Genomic DNA, 21,863 nt, shown 5'->3' on the forward strand with positions numbered 1-21,863 from the left:
CTATCTACCTGTGACTTAAACATATTTAATGAGGTAGCCTCCACTGCTTCAATGGGCAGAGATTCCCTACCCTCTGAGAGAAGAAGTTCCTCCTCAACTCTGTCCTAAACTGACTCCCCCTTATTTTGAGGCTGTGTCCTCTAGTTCTTGTTTCCTTTCTAAGTGGAAAGAATCTCTCTGCCTCTACCCTCTCTAGCCCCTTCATTATCTTATATGTCTCTATAAGATCTCCCCTCAGCCTTCTAAACTCCAACGAGTACAGGCCCAATCGACTCAATCTCTCCTCATAAGCTAACCCCCTCATCTCCGGTATCAACCTGGTCAACCTTCTCTGTACTCCCTCCAAGGCCAATACATCCTTCCGCAAAGGTCGGTTGATAGTGCTGCTGACTGATTAGACTCTCTCTACTTGCAGTGTGTCCACAGGGTTTACACCAGTAAGATTATTAGCAGCGACCGTGACCTTCTGGCTGTCGTGTTCTTCGGGACTCAGAAGCACAAGAACTCTGTTGACTTCAAGCATGTTTATGTCCTCCACGACTTGGACACACCAGGCAAGTTTATCCCCCAGATCTGGAGCAAGTCCGTTTAAACTCGGTGTGGGGTATGTCCCTCCCTTGGGACTCTGCTCTGTGCACGTTGTGGTGTAGGTACGCAGCTGGGAGCAGTAAAGTGACAATAACCAGGCAATCTGATTCAGTGATGTTGATTGAGAAGTAACTATTGGCCGGAATACTGGGAATACACTTCAGAAGTATTGACTGTAAAGCGTTTTGGGACATCTGGGATTGGGAAAGGCCCTATATCAATGCAATTGGTGCTTTTTGGTTGCACTTTTCACATTTACCCACCGTTTTCTCATTGGATCACTGATATGAAGAGCAGGCAACAGGCATGATGGACTGAATCCTCATCATAGAATCCTACAGTGCAGAAAGAGGCCATTTGAGCCAGTACTGACAACAATCCCAGGCCCTATCCCCGCAACCCCATGTCTTTACCCTGCTAATCCCCTGACACTAAGGGTTAATTTAGCATGGCCATTCCACCTAACTGTACGTCTTTCAGACTGTGGGAGGAAACCAGAGCACCCAGAAGAAACCCACGGGGAGAATGTGCAGACTCCACGCAGACAATGACCTGAGGCCGGAATTGAACCCGGGCCCCTGGCGCAGTGAGATGGCAGTGCTATCCACTGTGCCACCCGTGGCACCATGTATGTAAAATTCGATATTTCCTTGATCCCATTTCCTTTGTACCTCTGTCCAGTTGGATTAACATCCTTTCTGCCTCAACCACAAAACTTGAAAATAAATTTCACATGTTTACAACTCACAATTCTCCAGGACTTGTCTGAACCACAGGAACGGAATGAACATTCTGCTAATAAGAATAGTCTCTATGAAATTCCAGATTAAATGCCCATTCTTGGACCTAATTGCTAATTACCGCAATCTCAGCCCGTCCAGAGCCGCTAAGTGGACGGCTCAAGTCCAGATGAGATTCTGTTTCCATGGAGCAGAACATGTGTCTCCTCGAGCCTACTTCCACTGGAGGTGTGGGGAACTCTGGCTGGCATGAGGCACCATTTTGCAGGACAGCTCAGACTGAGGTTCAAAACGCACAAGTTCTTGGATGCATTGTTTTGAGGTCCTGGTGGAATAGAAATATTGTGGTTACAAATGCAGGTCAGATGCTGGGAACTCTGCGGGGAGTAACTCACCTTCTGACTCCCCCAATATCTGTCCACCATCTACAGGGCACAAGTCAGGAGTGTAATGGAATACCCACTTGCCCGGATGAGTGCGGCTCGAACAACACGCAAGAAACTCGACACCATCCAGGACAAAGCGGTCCACTTGATTGGCATCACATCTACCACCTTCAACACTCTCACTCTCCTCCACCGAGTGGCAGCCGTGTGTACCATCTGTAAGATGCTCTGCAGCAACTCACCTAAGGCTCCTTCAACAGGATAAAGTAGACGTGGAGCGGATGCTTCTGCCGGTGGGGCATTCTAGGACGAGAGGTCATAGTCTTAGGATAAGGGGCAGCAAATTTAAAACAGAGTTGAGGAGAAACTACTTCTCCCAAAGGCTTGTGAAACTCTGGAATTCGCTGCCCCAAAGTGCGGCAGATGCTGGGACAGTGAGTAAAATTAAGGAGGAGTTAGACAGATTTTTAATTGGGAATGGGTTGAAAGGTTATGGGGAGAAGGCAGGAAAATGGGGATGAGGAGCATATCAGCCATGATTGAATGGCGGAGCAGACCCGATGGGCCAAATGGCCTAATTCTGCTCCTATATCTTATCAACTTATGAACAGCACCTTCCAAACCCATGACTTCTACCATCTAGAAGGAAAAAGGCAGCACATATCTTGGAACTCCGCCACCTGCAAGTTCCCCTTCAAGCCACTCACCATCCTGACTTGGAAATATATCAGCTGTTCCTTCACTGTCACTGGGTCAAAATCCTGGAAGTTCCTCCCTAACAGCACTGTGGGTGTGCCTACACCACAGGGACTGCAGCGGTTCAAGATGGCGGCTCACCACCTACTTTCTCGAGGGCAATAAGAGATGGTCTAGCCAGCAACGCCCACATCCTATAAAAGAAAAATTAAAAAGCCAAGAGGAGGAGGAGAGTTCTAGCCCCAGGATCCTTAAGTTTGAAAGTGTAAGAGCAGGTTTCTGAGGCCTCTGTCCCTAATAGGTCATCATCCTGTATCTATGTAAAAAGAACATGGGCCATTTCCTGTTTTTTATTCATTTGTGGGACACGGGCGTCGCTGGCTGGCCAGCATTTATTGCCCATCCCTAGTTGCCCTTGGAGGGCAGTTGAGAGTCAACCACATTGCTGTGGCTCTGGAGTCACATGTAGGCCAGACCAGGTAAGGACGGCAGATTTCCTTCCCTAAAGGACATTAGTGAACCAGATAGGTTTTTCTGACAATCGACCATGGTTCATGGTCATCAGTGGATTCTTAATTCCAGATTTAAAAAAAATTGAATTCAAATTCCACCGTCTGCCGTGGCGCCATTCGAACCCGGGTCCCCGGAACATTAGCTGAGTTTCTGGGTTAAGAGTCTAGCGATAATACCACTGGACCATCGCCTCCCCTGGTGTGTTTAATAGATTGATGTTCTAATCTGACTCTCTCTGTCTGGGCTCAGGTGCTAAGCGAGTACTGGAGTTGGACCAGTATGAGGGGGAGAAGGGGAACAAGTCCTTCAAGAAGAACATAGGCCACAGTGCCGATGACTCGTTGAGTGATGCTCTCTGGGTCTGCTCCAATCTCTTCAGTGACGTCACGCTGAAACTGAGCCACAAGCGCATCATGCTGTTCACCAACAATGACAACCCACATGCTAAAGACAGCTCCAAAGCACGACTGACCAGAACAAAGGCCAATGACCTGCGAGAGACAGGTAGGCAAACCACTGTTACCATCAAGCATTTGTCAGCGACTGGTTCAAAGATGTTGAATCACAAAGTCCTCACTTAAGATTGCAGTTGCATTGCCGTGAAGTGCAACTTTATGTGAAACAACTTTAAACAAATCAGGTTTTCCCATTAAAACCAATGTAAAAGCTGTCTTTAGAGTCTAGGACATTTCTCAATATGATAACCTGTGAGTGAAAATATTTAACGTTGCTGAATTACTATAGCGGTCGATGAAATAACTTTTGAAATGAAATCAATTTAAAGATATAAATATACTTCGCTCCGGTTTTCTGCCCATCATGCTTGCCGAATCTCCCACGTGCCACACATTCCACTCGCTGACCCTCCCTGTCGTTGCCCCTCCAGCTCCCCGCCTCTTCCACTCCCTCACCTTTCCTCTTGCTACCAGCCCTCTGGCTTATGGCCGCCGCCCCCCCCTCCGATCCTTGACCCTCTGGGTCACTGCAGACCCTCTTCCTCAGCTTGTCACCTGAGAGCAGAGATTTCAGAGGGTTATCGGACTGGGGTGCAGGTCGCAGAGACGGGGAGGGCTGAGGCAATGGATGGATTTGACAAGATTGAAAATAGTGCTTCGCACAAAATTGGAGCGTAAGTAGGCCATTTGGCCCCTCCCGCCTGCTGTGCCGTTCAATGAGATCATGCCTTCATAGAAATCATAGAAACCCTACAGTGCAGAAGGAGGCCATTTGGCCCATCGAGTCTGCACCGACCACAATCCCACCCAGGTCCTACCCCCACATATTTACCCGCAAATCCCTCTAACCTACGCATCTTAGGACTCTAAGGGGCAATTTTAGCATGGCCAATCAACCTAACCCGCACATCTTTGGACTGTGGGAGGAAACCGGAGCACCCGGAGGAAACCAACGCAGACACGAGGAGAATGTGCAAACTCCACGCAGACAGTGACCCGAGCCGGGAATCGAACCCGGGACCCTGGATCTGTGAAGCTGCAGTGCTGACCACTGCGCTACCGTGCCGCCCTTGTACGTTTGTATTTCAAATTCCACATTCCTATCTACCCACAATAATCTTTGATTCCCTCGCCTAACAAGAATCTCTCTACCTCTGCCTTAAAGATTTTCAGTGACCCCCCATTGTCTTCTGAGACAGAGGCCGGAATTTTACCGGCACGCCTGCCCTGATTCCAGGGGTGGGTGAGGCTCGGAGAACGGCATACTCCGTTAGCCTCGGGCGGGATCGTGCGAACCTCGAGCGGACGTGCCAGTAAATTCCGGCCAGAGAGTTCCAAAGTCATGCAACCCTCTGAAAGAAAACAATTCTCTCCATCTCTGTCCTAAAAGGGCAACCACTAATTTCAAAACAGAGCCCACTCGTTCTGGACTCTCCCACAAGAAGAAACATCCTTTCCATGCCCACCTTGTCCAGACCGTTCAGGATCTCAGTTACTTCAATCAAGTCACCCCTCACCCTTCTAAACTCCAGTGGAAACAAGCCCAGTCTGCCCAACCTTTTCCCATAAGATAAACCGCTCGTTCCAGCTACCGATCCAGCAAACCCCCTCTGAAACGTCTCCAACTCATTTACACACTTCCTTAGAATCCCATGGAATCCCTACAGTGCAGAAGGAGGCCATTTGGTCCATCAAGCCTGCACCAACCACAATTGCACACGGGCCCTATTCCTGTAACCCCACATATTTACCCTGCTAATGCGCCTGACATTAGGGACAATTTAGCATAGCCAATCAACCTAACCTGCACGTCTTTGGAGTGTGGGAGGAAACCGGAGCACCCGGAGGAAACCCACGCAGACACGGGGAGAAAGTGCAAACTCCACAGACAGTGACCCAAAGCTGGAATTGAACCCGGGGGTTCGTGGCGCTGTGAGGTAGCAGTGCTAACCGCTGTGCCACCATACCTTCAATAAGACAAAAACTGCACACAGTATTTGAGATGCGGTCTCACCAATGCCCTGTGTAACTGAAGCATACCATCCTTACTTTTGTGTTCAATTCCTTTTGTAATAAGGAATAACATTCTATTAGCCTTCTCATTTACATGCTGTACCTGCATACTAACTTTTCGTGATTCAAGCACAGGAACACCTAGATCCCTCTGCACCTCGGCATTCTGCAATTATTCTCCATTTAAGTAATGCTGATTTTTTTATTCTTCCTGCTAAAGTGAACAACTTCACATTTTCCCACATTATACTCCATCTGCCAGATTTTTGCCCACTCAACCTATCTGTATTCATCTGCAAACTCACGTCCCCTTCACAACATACTTTCCTATCTATCATTGTACTGTCTGCAAATGTATCTCCCATGTCTTTGCTTCCCTCATCTAAGCCATTGATGTAAAAGGTTGAGGCCCCAGCACAGACCTCTACAAGACTCTGCTCATGACCTCCTGCCCTGCCAATCAGACAAAGACCCATTTATACATACTCTCTGTTTTCTGCCAGCCAGCCAGTCTTCTATCTAGGCTCAAATGTTACCCCCTACATCGTGAGCTTTTATTTTTCACAATAATCTTTGATGCTTATCAAATGCTTATGAGAGGCATGGACGGTGTGGATAGTCAGATGCTCTTTTCTAGGGTAGGAAAGTCAGGTACTAGGAGACATAGGTTTAAAGTGCATGGGGGAAAAGTTTAGAGGAGATGTGCCGAGGCAATTTTTTTTACACAGAAGGTGATGAATGTCTGGAACGCGCTGCCCGGGGAGGTGGTGGGAGCGGGTACGATTGCGGCATTTACGGGGCAACTAGACGAATACATGAATAGGATGGGAATGGAAGGATACGGGCTCCGTAAGTGCATACGGTTTTAGTTTAGACAGGCATCATGATCGGCGCAAGCTTGGAGGGCCGAAGAGCCTGTTCCTGTGCTGTACTTTTCTTTGTTCTTCTTGCTTTGCTTTCTGGAAATTGAAGTACAGCACATCTACAGGTTCCCCTTTATCCACAGTATATGGTACTCCTTCAAAGAATGCCATTAAGTTGGCTAAACATAATTTCCCTTTCACAAAATCATGCTGACTTTTCCCAATTACCTTGGGATTTTATAAGTGTCCAGCTATAGCCTCCTTCATAGAATCATAGAAACCCTACAACACAAAAAGAAGCCATTCGGCCCATCGAGTCTGCACCGACCACAATCCCACCCAGGCCCTACCCCCACATCCCTACATATTTACCCACTAATCCCTCTAACCTACGCATCTCAGGACACTAAGGGCAATTTTAGCATGGCAAATCAACCTAACCCGCGCATCTTTGGACTTAACAATCAATTCTAACAATTTTCCCACGGCAGATGTCAAGCTAACTGGCCTATAATTTCCTGTTTTTGGCCTCCCTCCCTTCTTGAATAGAGGGGTTATATTTGCCACTTTCCAATTTGATGGAAACTTTCCAGAATCTAGAGAATTTTGCAAAATTAACACCAATGTATCTACCACCTCATTTGTTCAAGACCCTAGGATGAAGTCTATCAGGACCCGGAGACTTGCCAGCCTTAGCTCCATCAGTTTGCTCAAACCACTTCTCTAATGATTGTAATTTCACCAAGTTCCTCTCCCCTTTCCACCTCCAGATTTACAGATATTTCTGGAATGTTTATGTATCCTCTCCAGTGAAGACAAAATCCAAATATGTGTTCATTTTGTTGGCCATCTTCCTATTATCTACGATTGTCTACCCATTGGGGGACGTGGTGGCACAGTGGTTAGCACTGCTGCCTCACAGCACCAGAGACCCGGTTTGATTCCCGGCTTGGGTGACAGCCTGTGTGGAGTCTGCATGTTCTCCTCATGTCTGCGTGGGTTTCCTCCGGGTGCTCCGGTTTCCTCCCACAGTCCAAAGATGTGCAGGTTAGATGGATTGGCCATGCTAAATTGCCCCTTAGTGTCCAAAAATGTGTAGAATCATAGAATCCCTATAGTGCAGGAGGAGACCATTCGGCCCATTGAGTCTTCACTGACAATCCCACCCAGGCCCTATCCCCATAACCTTATGTATTTACCCAGCTAATTCCCCTGATACTGTAGGTTAGGTGGATTAGCCATGGTCAATGCATGGGGTTACAGGGATAAATCGATTGGGTGGACCTGAGTAAGATGTTTTTTCGGAGAGTCGGTGCAGACTCAATGGGCTGAATGGTCTCCTCCTGCACTGTAGGGATTCTATGGTTCATTCTCACTCTCTAGAGGACTCACTTAACTTGCTAATTTCCTGTTTAAACACCTGTAGAAACACATGCTATAAGTTTTCACATTTCTAGCCATCTTCCTCTCATAGTCTAATTTCTTTCTCCTGATTAACCTTTGGTCATTCTCTGCTGTTCTTCACATTCTAACCAATCCTCTGGCCTGCAGTTATATGCTTAAGTTTGACAGTTTCCTTAACTTCTTTAGTTAACCACAGAAGTGGGTCCTCCCCCTCCAAATCTTTTTAATAGTAGAAATTTGCTTATTCAGAATATTCTGAAATAGCCCCTTAAATGTCTGCCACTGCTTGTCTATTGATCTGTCCCCTAGCCTAATCTCCCAGTTCATTTAGCTAGCACAACTTTCATGCCCACATAGTTGCCTTTATTTAAGTTTAAAATACTAGCCTTAGGCCCACTCTTCTCCCTTTCAAACTATTCAGTCGTGTTGAAGCAGAGTTAGACAGTGTAGTGGCCAGACCAGTGTTGTACTGTGCATTGGAGCTTCATCGAACAACCCCTTCACTGCTTCCACTGTCCTGATTGTCACCTGAAGCGTGGTTCTGTAGGGATGGCCAGAAGGCTGTTTCCAACATGGGTTGGTGTCCTGCCAGCCAGCATCTAAAGGGAAAGGGTAACTAAAGGGAAGGGTAAGACCTGCAGTCCACGCCAGCTTGCCCTGTGACGTGATGGTACGAAGACCGGAACTAAACACTTCTTCCTCTCTTTCCTCATTCTATCCCTCCACCCCCCCCCGCCCCCCACCCCCCTCCCCCCCGCCCCTTCCCCCACAGTCACCGACATAGTCTGCTAATCAAGGCAAATAAACAGGCCCAAAGTCAAACCCGTCAGGCAACCAAAACCAGTCTAGGAGATCACAGATCAAATCTGATTTTTTGTACTTCACAATCTTTACCCTCGTCAAGAACTGGGTCTAGCTCCAACTTAAAGAATCTGAGAAACGTTGCAGGGAAAATTGCTGATCATTTTTGTCAAAAGACTGGGCGGAATTTTCCCGTCCCGCCCACCACGGGAATCGTAGCGAGCGGGACATGGACCCTGGGGGGTGAGCGTGGCTTTAAAATCCCGCCCATTATCTCGCGAGCAATAATAACAGAAGCTTTGCCTATTGCTGCTATGCTGTGAATGGCGTGTCTTTGTCTCTGCCCTTGTCTGTGTACAGGTATCATCCTTGACCTGATGCATCTGAAGAAGCCTGGTGGGTTTGACATGTCTCTCTTTTACTGCGACATTGTCAGTGTATCAGAGGATGGGGATGCAGCTGTGCAAGGCGAGGGGTCAGCCAGGTTGGACGATCTGCTTCGGAAAGTGTGGGACAAGGACTACAAGAAGAGGACCGTCACCAGGTCAGCAGTCACTCAGAGTAGCACCGCGTCTCCTGGGTCCTCGGAGAGTTACTAATGTACTCCCTGCGGACCTTGGCAGACAGAACGTCCGTGTTCATGCACACAATCTGCTCAAATGTACGGACGATCTTCATTGATTAGGCACTCAGGGCATGTTTCCACTCGCAGGGAAGAGCGAAACCAGAAGCCGTCAACACCAGGTAGTGACCAGGCCAGGAATGCAGGAGAAATTTCTTTACCCAGAGAATGATGGGAATGTGGAACTTGGCTACCACAGGGTTGTAATGAATGGTGTAGCTGCGTTTAGGGAGAAGCTGGATGAGCATGAGAGAGAAAATCATTGGCCGGTTACGCTGATAACGCGAAAGGGAGAGGGGAGGGAGAAAGTTCATAGGAAGCGGAAATACTGGCATGCAGCTGTTGGGCTGAATGGCCTGTTTCTCTGCTGCATCTCTTATGTTGAAACATCATAAAGTGCATCATGTTACTTTGACAGGAATCGGCCATACAAAGAATTGAGTACAGCACAGGAACAGGCCCTTCAGCCCTCCAAGTCTGCGTCTGGACACAGGATGCCTTTCTAAACTAAAGACCTTTTGTCTCTACGCGGTCCGTATCCCTCCATTCCCGGCCTATTCATGTATCTGTTAAACGTTGCTATTGTATCTGCTTCTACCACCTCCTCTGGCAGTGAGTTCCAGGCACTTACCACCCTCTGTGTAAAAAAACTTGCCTCTCACATCTCCTTTAAACTTTCCCCCTTTTGCCTTAAACCTCTGTCCCCTAGTAATTGACATTTCTACCCTGGGAAAAAGACTCTGACTATCCATTCTATCCACGCCTCTCATAATCTTGTAGACTTCTATCAGGTCGCCCCTCAGCCTCTGACGTTCAAATGAAAACAAATCAAGTTTGTCCAATCTCTCCTCATAGCTGATACCCTCCAAACCAGGCAACATCCTGGTAAACTTTTAATGTGGCGATCAGAACTGTATGCAATATTCCAAACATGCCCTAACTAAAGCTCTATACAGCTGCAACTTGACCTGCCAAATTTTGCACCCTATGGCCCAACCGATGAAGGCAAGCATGCCATACGCCATCTTGACCACCTTATCCACTTGTGTTGCCACTTTCAGGGAACTGTGGACCTGTACGCCCAGATCCCTCTGCATGTTAATGCTTCTAAGGGTCCTGCCATTTACTGTGTATTTCCCTACTGCATTGGACCTTTCAAAATGCATCATCTTTGATTTGATTTGATTTATTATTGTCACATGTATTGGTATACAGTGAAAAGTATTGTTTCTTGCGCACTATACCGACAACGCATACCATTCATAGAGAAGGAAAGGAGAGAGTGAAAAATGTTTCAGCCATAGCTAGGATGTAGAGAAATATCAACTTAATGCAAGGTAGGTCCATTCAAAAGTCTGATGGCAGCAGGGAAGAAGCTGTTCTCGAGTCAGTTGGTACGTGACCGTATCTTTTGGTGGAAGAGAGAATGTCCGGGGTGTGTGGGGTCCTTGATTATGCTGACTGCTTTGCTGAGGCAGCGGGAAGTATAGACAGAGTCAATGGATGGGAGGCTGGTTTGCGTGATGGATTGGGCTACATTCACAACCTTTTGTAGTTTCTTGTGGTCTTGGGCAGAGCAGGATCCATACCAAGCTGTGATACAACCAGAAAGAATGCTTTCTATGGTGTATCTGTAAAAGTTGGTGAGAGTCGTAGTGGACATAGCAAATTTCCTTTGTCTTCTGAGAAAACAGAGGCGCATTCGTCTGGATTAAATTCCATCTTAGTCATGATGTGGAGATGCCGGTGTTGGGCTGGGGTGAACACAGTAAGAGTTTTAACAACACCAGGTTAAAGTCCAACAGGTTTATTTGGTAGCAAACACCATTAGCTTTCGGAGCGCTGCTCCTTCGTCAGATGGAGTGGAAATGTGCTCTCAACCAGGGCACAGAGACACAAAATCAAGTTACAGAATACTGAGTAGAATGCGATTCCCTACAACCAACCAGATCTTAAAGATACCGACAATGTGAGTGGAGGGAGCATTAAGCGCAGGTTAAAGAGATGTGTATTGTCTCCAGACAGGACAGCCAGTGAGATTCTGCAAGTCCAGGAGGCAAACTGTGGGGGTTACTGATAATGTGACATAAATCCAACATCCCGGTTTAGGCCGTCCTCATGTGTGCGGAACTTGGCTATCAGTTTCTGCTCAGCGACTCTGCGCTGTCGTGTGTCATGAAGGCCGCCTTGGGGAACGCTTACCTGAAGATCAGAGGCTGAATGCCCCTGACTGCTGAAGTGCTCCCCCACAGGAAGAGAACAGTCTTGCCTGGTGATTGTCGAGCGGTGTTCATTCATCCGTTGTCGTAGCGTCTGCTAAGGCTTTCCCAATGTACCATGCCTCGGGACATCCTTTCCTGCAGCGTATCAGGGAGACAACGTTGGCCGAGTTGCAAGAGTAGGTACCGTGTACCTGGAGACTGTCTGTATACAATACACATCTCTTTAACCTGTGCTTAATGCTCCCTCCACCCACATTGTCTGTATCTTTAAGATCTGGTTGGTTGTAGGGATTCGCATTCTAATCAGTATTCTGTAACTTGATCTTTGTGTCTCTGTGCCCTGTTTGAGAGCACATTTCCACTCCATCTGATGAAGGAGCAGCGCTCCGAAAGCTAATGGTGTTTGCTACCAAATAAACCTGTTGGACTTTAACCTGGTGTTGTTAAAACTCTTATTAAATTCCATCTGCCCTTTCTCCGCCCAAGTCTATCCAGACTATCTATATCCTGCTGCATCCTCTGACAATCCTCCTCACAAACATTGGTAAACATAGCAACTATTTTCCACACACACTTGAACAGTGAGATAATGACCAGATCTGTTTTTTGGAGGTTAATTTGACAGGACAGAGCTTCCCTGCTCTCCAAAGTAAAGTTTATTTATTAGTCACAAGTAAGGCTTACATTAACACTGCAATGAAGTTACTGTGAAATTCCCCTTGTTGCCACAGCCTGTTCGGGTCAATGCACCCTAACCAGCACATCTTTCAGAACGTGGGAGGAAACCGGAGCACCCGGAGGAAACCCACGCAGACACAAGGAGAATGTGTAAACTCTACACAGACAGTGCCCCGAGCCGGGAATCGAACCCGGGTCCCAGGCGCTGTGAAGCAGCAGTGCTAACCACTGTGCCACCGTGCCATCCTCCATGTGGTGCTGTGGGATCTTTTACATCCAACTGACCAAGTCGTCAGGACCTTGGCTTAAACCCCACCGCCCCCCATCCCTAAACTGCCGCCTTCTTCAACCGCTTAATGTGCATCAGAATGTCTTTGAGTTTCAGCCCCTGTTAAACTCTCTGTTCCGGTGCCGCTTGTATTTGATGTCCTGTTTTTTTTTTGTTTTGTTTTGGCCAGGCTGAACCTGAAGCTGGGAGAAGGCGTGGAACTTTCAATCGGAGTTTACAATCTCGTGCGGTGTGCCAGGAAACCCAGTGCCGTCCGCCTGTACCGAGAAAGCAACGAGCCCGTCAAAACCAAAACCCGCTGGTTTAACGGGGCGACGGGCAGTCTGCTCCTGCCCAGCGACACCAAGAAGGCCCAGGTAAAGGACGGTGAACCTATACCGTGCTGAATTAAAACGTCAACTCCTGCCTGACCAAAGGCAAAACACTGCGGATGCTGGTAATCTGAAATACAAACAGAAAATGCTCTTTCTTAATTCATGAACGAGATGTGAGTTATTGTGCATCCCTAATTGCCCTCGAGAAGGCGATGATGAGGCGTTTTCTACACCTGCTGCACTCTGCGGTGTGAAGGCACATCCACAGTGCAGTTTCATCATGACTTTTGACACAACTGAGTGGCTTTCTAAGTCAATCAGAGGGTAGTTGAGAGTCAGCCATGCGGTTCTGGATCCTCAGACAGGCCAGACCGGATAAGGACGGCAGATTTCCTTCTCTAAAGAGCATTAATGAACCAGATGGGTTTTTAACAACAATCGGGTAATTTCATGATCACAGACTAATTTCCCCTTTATTATACAGCTCTGGCGAAGGGTCATCCAGACTCGAAACATTGGCTCTTTTCTCTATTCACAGATGCTGCCAAACCTGCTGAGATTTTCCAGCATCTTCTCTTTTTCTCCCCCAGTTGCTGTGGTGTGGTTTGAACTCGTGCCTCTAGATCGATGGCATGGTGGCACAGTAGGTTAGCACTGCTGACTCACAGCACCAGGGACCCGGGTTCGATTCCTGGTTTGGGTCACTGTCTATCTGGAGTTTGCACGTTCTCCCCGTGTCTGCGTGGGTTTCCTCCGGGTGCTCCGGTTTCCTGCCACAGTCCAAAGATGTGCGGTTTAGGTGGATTGGCCATGCTAAATTGCCCCTTTAGTATCAGGTGGACTAGCTAGGGTAGATGCATAGGTTTATGAGGACAGGGCTTGGGTGGGATTGTGGTCGGTGCAGACTTGATGGAATGAATGGCCTCCTTCTGCACTGTAGGGATTCTCTGATTCTATCATTAGTCAAAACCTCTGAATTACTCATCTAGTAACAGAACTCCCCTTTTATTGTATCCCTTGTGCGTACTGTACAGAGAGAAACAAGAGTTAATGTTTTAGGTTGGTTGGCTAAGGTTACTGGGGAGAATTTAAACTAGATAGGTTGGGGGGAGGGGAGCTAGAAGAGTTGACTAGGATCAAGGAACTAATTGATGGGGTGGAGGATGCAGGGGTAAGGGGAATTACAAAATTAATGGTAGAGGAGAGAGTGCAAGTGAATGAAGGCGGTAATTTAGATAAGGGAGTAGAGGGAGAGGGTGTTCGCGACTCATCAAAGCGGGTCCAGATAAAAGCTGGAATAAGGACACTTTGCCTGAATGCACGAAGCATTCGGAACAAGGTAAATGAGTTGATGGTGCAAATCAGCACAAGTGGGTACGATCTAGTGGCCATTACAGAAACGTGGCTGAAAGGTGACCAGGACTGGGAGATGAATATCCAGGGGTATCAGGCGTTTAGGAAGAATAGACAGGAAGGAAAAGGTGGTGGGGTCGCGCTATTAATAAGAGATAATATCAGGGTAGTACTGAGGGATGACATAGGCTCTGAGGAACAAAACGTGGAATCATTATGGGTAGAGATGAGGAATAGTAGAGGGAGAAAGACACTAGTAGGTGTGGTATATAGGCCCCCAAATAATAATGTTGAGGTAGGGAGGGCTATAAACAAGCAGATAAGGGATGCGTGTCAAAACGGAACGGCAATAATCATGGGGGACTTCAACATGCACATTGACTGGCAGACTCAAGTCGGTAAGGGTGGAATGGAGGAAGAGTTCTTAGAATGCTGTCGGGATAGTTTCCTTGAACAGCATGTTACGGAACCGACGAGGGAACGAGCTATTTTGGATCTGGTATTGTGTAACGAGGTAGGTAGAATTAAGGATCTTATTGTGAAGGACCCTCTTGGGTCTAGTGACCACAATATGGTCGAATTTCTGATTCAGATGGAAGAGGAGAAAGTTTGGTCCCAAACCAGTGTCCTCTGTTTGAACAGAGGGAAATATGATAGGATGAGGGATGAATTGGCTAAGGTAGACTGGGAGAGCAGGCTGGCAGGTAGGATAGCTGAGGAACAGTGGAGGATTTTTAAGGAGATCCTTTTCAGTTCTCAGCAAAAATATATTCCAGCAAAAAACAAGGATTGTAAGAAAAGGGAGAACCAGCCGTGGATAACGAAGGAAATAAAGGAGAGTATTAAAATAAAAACAGCTGCGTACAGAGTGGCCAAAAATAATGGAGAAACAAGTGATTGGGAAAAATTTAAGAAACAACAAAGAGAGACTAAGAAAGCGATAAAGAAAGGAAGGATAGACTATGAAGCTCGGCTAGCAATTAATATAAAAAATGATAGTAAAAGTTTTTATAAATATATAAAAAGGAATAGAGTGGCTAGAGTGAATGTTGGACCCTTGGAGGACGAGAGGGGGGAGTTAATAGTGGGAAATGAGGATATGGCTGAGTCTTTAAATAAGTTTTTTGTGTCGGTCTTCACGGTGGAGGACACAAATAGTTTGCCAAATATTAACGATAGAGGGTTGGCAGCAGGAGAAATACTTAATACCATTAATGTTACCAGAGAGGCAGTGCTGGGTAGACTAATGGGACTGAAGGTGGATAAGTCCCCGGGTCCGGATGGAATGCATCCCAGGGTATTGAAAGAAATGTCAGAGGTAATAGTGGATGCGTTAGTGATTATTTATCAAAACTCGTTGCATTCTGGGGTAGTGCCGGTTGATTGGAAAAAGGCTAATGTTACGCCGCTGTTTAAAAAAGGAAGGAGACAAAAGGCGGGTAACTATAGGCCGGTCAGCTTAACGTCTGTAGTAGGGAAAATGCTGGAATCCATTATTAAAGAGGAGATAGCAGGGCATCTGGATAGAAATGGTTCGATCAATCAGACGCAGCATGGATTCATGAGGGGAAAGTCGTGCTTGACGAACATGTTGGATTTTTATGAAGATGTGACTAGGGCGGTTGATGGAGGAGAACCGGTGGATGCGGTGTTTTTGGATTTCCAAAAGGCGTTTGATAAGGTGCCCCAGAAAAGGCTACTGAAGAAGATTAGGGCACACGGAGTTGGGGGTAGTGTGTTAAAGTGGATTGGGGACTGGCTATCCGACAGGAAGCAAAGAGTCGGAATAAATGGGTGTTTTTCCGGTTGGAGGAAGGTAACTAGTGGCGTGCCGCAGGGATCAGTACTCGGGCCGCAACTATTTACCATTTATATAGATGATCTGGATGAGGGGACGGAGTGTAGGGTAACGAAGTTTGCAGACGACACAAAGATAAGTGGAAAAGTGAATCGTGTGGAGGACGGAGAAGATCTGCAGAGAGATTTGGACAGGCTGAGTGAGTGGGCGAGGATATGGCAAATGGAGTATAACGTTGAGAAATGCGAGGTTATACACTTTGGAGGAAATAATAACAAATGGGATTACTATCTCAATGGAAACAAATTAAAACATGCTACCGTGCAAAGGGACCTGGGGGTCCTTGTGCATGAGACGCAAAAGCCCAGTCTGCAGGTACAACAGGTGATCAAGAAGGCAAATGGGATGTTGGCCTATATTGCGAAGGGGATAGAATATAAAAGCAGGGATGTCTTGATGCACCTGTACAGGGCATTGGTGAGGCCGCAGCTGGAATACTGTGTGCAGTATTGGTCCCCTTATATGAGGAAGGATATATTGACATTGGAGGGAGTGCAGAGAAGGTTCACCAGGTTGATACCGGAGATGAGGGGTTTGGATTATGAGGAGAGGCTGAGGAGATTGGGTTTGAACTCGTTGGAGTTTAGAAGGATGAGGGGGGATCTTATGGAGACTTATAAGATAATGCGGGGGCTGGATAGGGTGGAGGCGGAGAGATTCTTTCCACTTAGTAAGGAAGTTAAAACTAGAGGACACAGCCTCAAAATAAAGGGGGGTCGGTTTAAGACAGAGTTGAGGAGGAACTTCTTCTCCCAGAGGGTGGTGAATCTCTGGAATTCTCTGCCCACTGAGGTGGTGGAGGCTACCTCGCTGAATATGTTTAAAGCGCGGATGGATGGATTCCTGATCGGTAAGGGAATTAAGGGTTATGGGGATCAGGCGGGTAAGTGGTACTGATCCACGTCAGATCAGCCATGATCTTATTGAATGGCGGGGCAGGCTCGAGGGGCTAGATGGCCTACTCCTGCTCCTATTTCTTATGTTCTTATGTTCTTATGTTTCAGGTCGATGACTTTTCTTTACAACTAGCCCACGTTAGACATGCCACAGGGTTCAAACAGGTACAGAAGGAAGGTATGCACGGAGGGCTGGAAAGAGTGAAAGGGGAGGCAGCAGAGATTAAATAACAGAAGAGATAATGGTGCAAGGCAAAGATAGAATGGTAATGAGATGAGTAAATAAAGAAAAAAAGAACTTGTATTAATTAAAATAGCGCCTTCCACAACTTCAAGATGGCCCAAAGCACTTCACAGCCAATGAAGTACTTCTGAACTTTCCTGCAGACAAAAGGAATATGCCCAAGCCTTGCACCTGTTTTGAATTATCTGACAGCTTGATAAGCCTATAGCTCCTCATTGCTTTCTCCATGGCAAGACCTCGGCCAATCAGAGTCGACTTGTCAACCAATCAACACCCTTTTCTCCTGTGGTATAAATTGTCACAATTGTTTGAAATTTGACCTTCTGGGGTTTGTCCTGATGAGTGCAAGACAAAAAACTTCGACAACCTGTCTCCTTGTTCAGCATTGGTTTCGAAGTTTAGCCACTGCTGTAATGTAGGAATCTTTCTACTTACATTTGACTCTCTTCATCCCTTTCACAAATTGATTCCCTCCCTGTAACTTGCTTTTTTATTTTAAAATAAGGATCAGTACGAGGTATCATTTTTATTTTCTGCTCTGTCTGTAACTGATTACCTGTTTAAAGTTAAAAGTTTATTTATTAGTGTCACAAGTAAGGCTTACATTAACACTGCAGTGAAGTTACTGTGAAAATCCCCTCGTCGCCACACTCCGGCGCCTGTTCGGGTAACACTTAGGGAGAATTTAGCACGGCCAATGCACCCTAACCAGCACGTCTTTCGGACTGTGGAAGGAAACTGGAAGGGCCGGAGGAAACCCACGCAGACACGGGGGAGAACGTGCAGAGACTCCACACAGACAGTGACCCAAGCCGGGAATCGAACTCGCGTCCCTGGCGCTGTGAAGCAGCAGTGCGAACCACTGTGTCACCGTGCCGTCCCGTTTCTGGGATACGCATCACCCTTCTTCCAATGTCCTGAATATTTTGTACCATCGTAATCCAGACAGCCAGTGGGAAGAGGCTTCCATCCCTTTGCTCTTTTTATACCGAGATTAACTTTCCATTTTTCAGTCAGACCTTCACTGGATTAGCTCTTTGAAGAAGAGGCATACGGACCCGAAATGTTAACTCTGCTTCTCTCTCCGTGCACCTGCTGAGCTTTTCCAGCATTCTCTGTTTTTATTTCAGATTTCCAGCGTCCATAGTATTTTGCTTTCACTTCATTGAGTTTATCTGCTTGATGTGGTTACATGACCATCTATATTGATGGATTATTCCACAAAATATGTCCAGCCTAATGAACAGAGCGTGCTTGAGCCTCTGTGTTCTTTAACAAAATAACACAGAGGCTGTGTTACTCATGACGGTGATCGCTCATAACACACAGTGTGACCTAATCCAGAAGAGGACCGTTAGGGCGGCATGGTGGTTAGCACTGGTGCCTCACAGCGCCAGGGATGTGAGTTCGATTCCCGGCTTGGGTCACTGTCTGTGTGGAATCTGCACGTTCTCCCCGTGTCTGCGTGGGTTTCCTCCGGGTGCTCCGGTTTCCTCCCACACTCCAAAGATGTGCGGGTTAGGTTGATTGGCCATGATAAATTGCTCCTTAGTGTCAGGGGCACTATCAGGATAGATACATGGGGCTACAGGGATAGGGGCTGGGTGGGATTGTGGTCGGTACAAACTCAATGGACTGAATGGTCTCCTTCTGCACTGCAGGGATTCTATGATTGCCCATCCCGAGTTGCCCTTGAGAAGGTGGTGGTGAGCTTCCTTCTTGAAACGCTACAGTGCATGTGGTGTAGGTACACCCACTGTGCTGTTAGGGAGGGAGTTCAGGGATTTTGACCCAGCGACCGTGAAGGAACAGCCAATATATTTCCAAGTCAGGATAGTGAGTGGCTTGGAGGGGAACTTGTCGGTGATGGTGTTCCCAGGTACCTGCTGCCCTGGCCCTTCTAGATGGAAGTAGTTGTGGGTTTGGAAGGAGCTATTGAAGGAACCTTGGTCAGTTCCTGCAGTGCATCTTATCGATGGTACACACGGCAGCCAATGTGTCCGTGGTGGAGGAAGTGAATGCTTGTAGAAGGAGTGCCAGTCAAGCGGGCTGTTTTGTCCTGGATGGTGTCAAGCTTCATGAGTGTTGCTGGAGCTGCAAGTGGAGAGTACTCTATCACTCCTGACTTGTGCCTTGTAGATGGTGGACAGGCTTTGGGAGGGTCAGCGGGTGAGTACCTCGAAAGATGTTGCTCTTTCATATAATTTAAGCCTGTTCTTGTTCTTTTTGGTTCCCAGGTTTATGGACAGAGGCAGATTGTTCTGGAGAAAGAGGAAACCGAGGAATTGAAGAGATTTGATGGCCCAGGCTTGGTTCTCATTGGTTTCAAGCCATTGTCACTCTTAAAGAAGCACCACCACATCAGACCCCCACAGTTCATTTACCCAGATGAGATGCTGATAACAGGTAACCCTCAGCCGCTGTTACTGCTGCCCTTTGGCCAAGTGGGCATGGCTCTACCCAGGGTATTTATAGAGCACAGGGTCCAAACTTCATCCCCCTTCTCCTCAGTTAGCTGATGGTTCACAAGACAGATTCATGCAGATAATGATGGGAAACCCTGCAGTGGCAGCGAGAAGTGTTAAAACGTTAGGAGCTAATGTTCCAGCATGAAGGAATCCTACTGGAGAGAGAGAGAGTGACATTTTATATATTTACAATGCAGCCGTAATATCGAGCAGATGCAAATATGTTATCGGATAGAATACCCCTCCTCTAGAATCCCTCTACCCTAGAATACCCTGTATAGAATACCACTATCCTAAAATACCCTGTATAGAATACCCCTACTCTCGAATCCCTCTCTCCTAGAATACCCTGTCTAGAATCCCTCTACCCTAAATACCTTGTCTAGAATATCTCTATCCTGGAATACCCCATATAGAATACCTCTACCCTAGAATACCCCGTATAGAATACCTCTGTCCTAGAATACCCCATATAGAATCCCTCTATCCTAGAATACCCCGTATAGAATCCCTCTATCCTAGAATACCCCGTATAGAATTCCTCTACCCTAGAATATCCCGTATAGAATACTTCTATCCTAAAATACCCTGAATAGAATACCTCTATCCTAGAATACCATGTATAGAATACCTCTATCCTAAATACCCTGAATAGAATCCCTCTACCCCAGAATACCTCGTAGAGAATACCTCTACCCTAGAATACCCCATATAAAATACCTCTATCCTAAAATACCCCATATAGAATACCTCTACCCTAGAATACCCCGTAGAGAATACCTCTACCCTAGAATACCCCGTCTAGAATACCCGGTATAGAATACCGCTACCCTAGAATACCCTGTATAGAATGCCCCTGCCCTAGAATACCCTGAATAGAATACCTCTACCCTAGAATACCCTGTAGAGAATACCACTACCCCAAAATACCCTGTATAGAATACCACTAGCCTAGAATACCCTGAAGAGTATCCCCTATCCTTGGGAGCTGTATCACTGATTGTTTGATGCTACCTGAGCATTATTATATCTTAAGAGATGAGAAGATGAATTTGAGCTCATTGTACCTGGTCCACTTCCTCTCATTACAGCATGCGGTTACATACTGAATGGCGTTAATGTGTTCTCTCCACTGCTCTGGATCATAGATCACGCCAAAGATTTCTCACATTTTGAATCGAGGAGTCAGGTGCTGAATCCTATTACCCTGGTTAGAAACATAGAAAATAGGAGCAGGAGGAGGCCATTCAGCCCTTCGAGTCTGCTCCATCATTCATTATGATCATGGCTGATCATCCAACTCGATATTCTGTTCCCATCTTCTCCCCCATATCTTTTGATCCTCTTCGCCCCAACCAAGTGCTATATCTAACTGCTTCTTGAATACATTCAATATTTTGGCCTCAATTACTTTCTGTGGTAGCAAATTCCACACATTCACCACTCTCTGGGTGAAGACATTTTTCCTCATCTCTGTCCTAAATGGTTTAGCCTGTATTCTTAAATTGTGATCCCTGGTTCTGTACGCCGCCCCAACCCCCCCGCCATTGGGGAACATCCTTCCTGCATTTACATTGTCTCGTCTTGTTAGAATTTCAAGTTTATTTATTTGTGTCACAATTACATTAACACTGCAATGAAGTTACTGTGAAAATCCCTGAGTTGCCACACCCTGGCGCCTGTTTGGGTACACCGAGGGAGAATTTAGCATGGCCAATGCACCTAACCAGCACGTCTTTCAGATTATGGAGGAAACCGGAGCACCCGGAGGAAACCCATGCTGACACGGGTTTCTATGAGATTCCCCCCGCCTCATTCTTCTGAACTCTGGTGAATATAATCCTAACCGACTCAATCTCACCTTGGGAGTCAGTCCCGCCATCCAAGGAATCAGCCTGGTAAACCTCCGCTCTACAGCAAGAACGTCCTTCCTCAGATAAGGAGACAAAAGCTGCACACAATATTCCAGGTGTGGTCCCACCAAGGCCCCATATATATGCAACCAGACACCCCTGCCCCGTACTCTAATCCTCTCGCTATGAAGGCCAACATTCCATTTGCCTTTTTCACCGCCTGCTGCACCTGCATGCTTAACTTCAGCGACTGGTGCATGAGGACACCCAGGTCTCATTTCACATTCCTTTTTCCTAATTTATGGCCTTTCAGATAGTAATCTGCCTTCCGTTTTTGCTACCAAAGTGGATAACCAAAGTGTTGTCAGGGAAAAAATCGGACCTCTCAGGGACAAAAGTGGGGAATTATGCTTGGAACCCAAAGAAGTAGGGGAGATCCTAAATGAATACTTTGCATCAGTATTCACAAAGGAGAGGGATGTGTTGACTGGGAGTGTCTCGGAGGGGAGTGTTGAACCGTTGGAGAAAATCTCCATTACAAAGGAGGAAGTGTTAGGTTTGTTAGAGAATTTAAAGACTGACAAATCCCCAGGGCCTGATGGAATCT

At 46.8% G+C, this 21,863-nt stretch overlaps 1 protein-coding gene across 3 annotated transcripts in view; it reads left to right on the forward strand.

Moving 5' to 3' along the window:
• LOC144487039 (X-ray repair cross-complementing protein 6-like) overlaps nt 1–21,863 on the forward strand; it is a 69,175-nt gene that overhangs the window by 30,723 nt on the left and 16,589 nt on the right. For all 3 annotated transcript variants that reach the window (XM_078205082.1, XM_078205083.1, XM_078205085.1), the window contains exons 5-9: nt 416–554; nt 3,173–3,427; nt 8,820–9,003; nt 12,440–12,626; nt 19,173–19,341. In XM_078205082.1, the coding sequence (XP_078061208.1) occupies nt 416–554; nt 3,173–3,427; nt 8,820–9,003; nt 12,440–12,626; nt 19,173–19,341 (934 nt within the window). The remainder of the gene's footprint in view (nt 1–415; nt 555–3,172; nt 3,428–8,819; nt 9,004–12,439; nt 12,627–19,172; nt 19,342–21,863) is intronic.

Source organism: Mustelus asterias, unplaced genomic scaffold, assembly GCF_964213995.1.
Source record: "Mustelus asterias unplaced genomic scaffold, sMusAst1.hap1.1 HAP1_SCAFFOLD_559, whole genome shotgun sequence".
Classification (NCBI taxonomy): domain Eukaryota; kingdom Metazoa; phylum Chordata; class Chondrichthyes; order Carcharhiniformes; family Triakidae; genus Mustelus; species Mustelus asterias.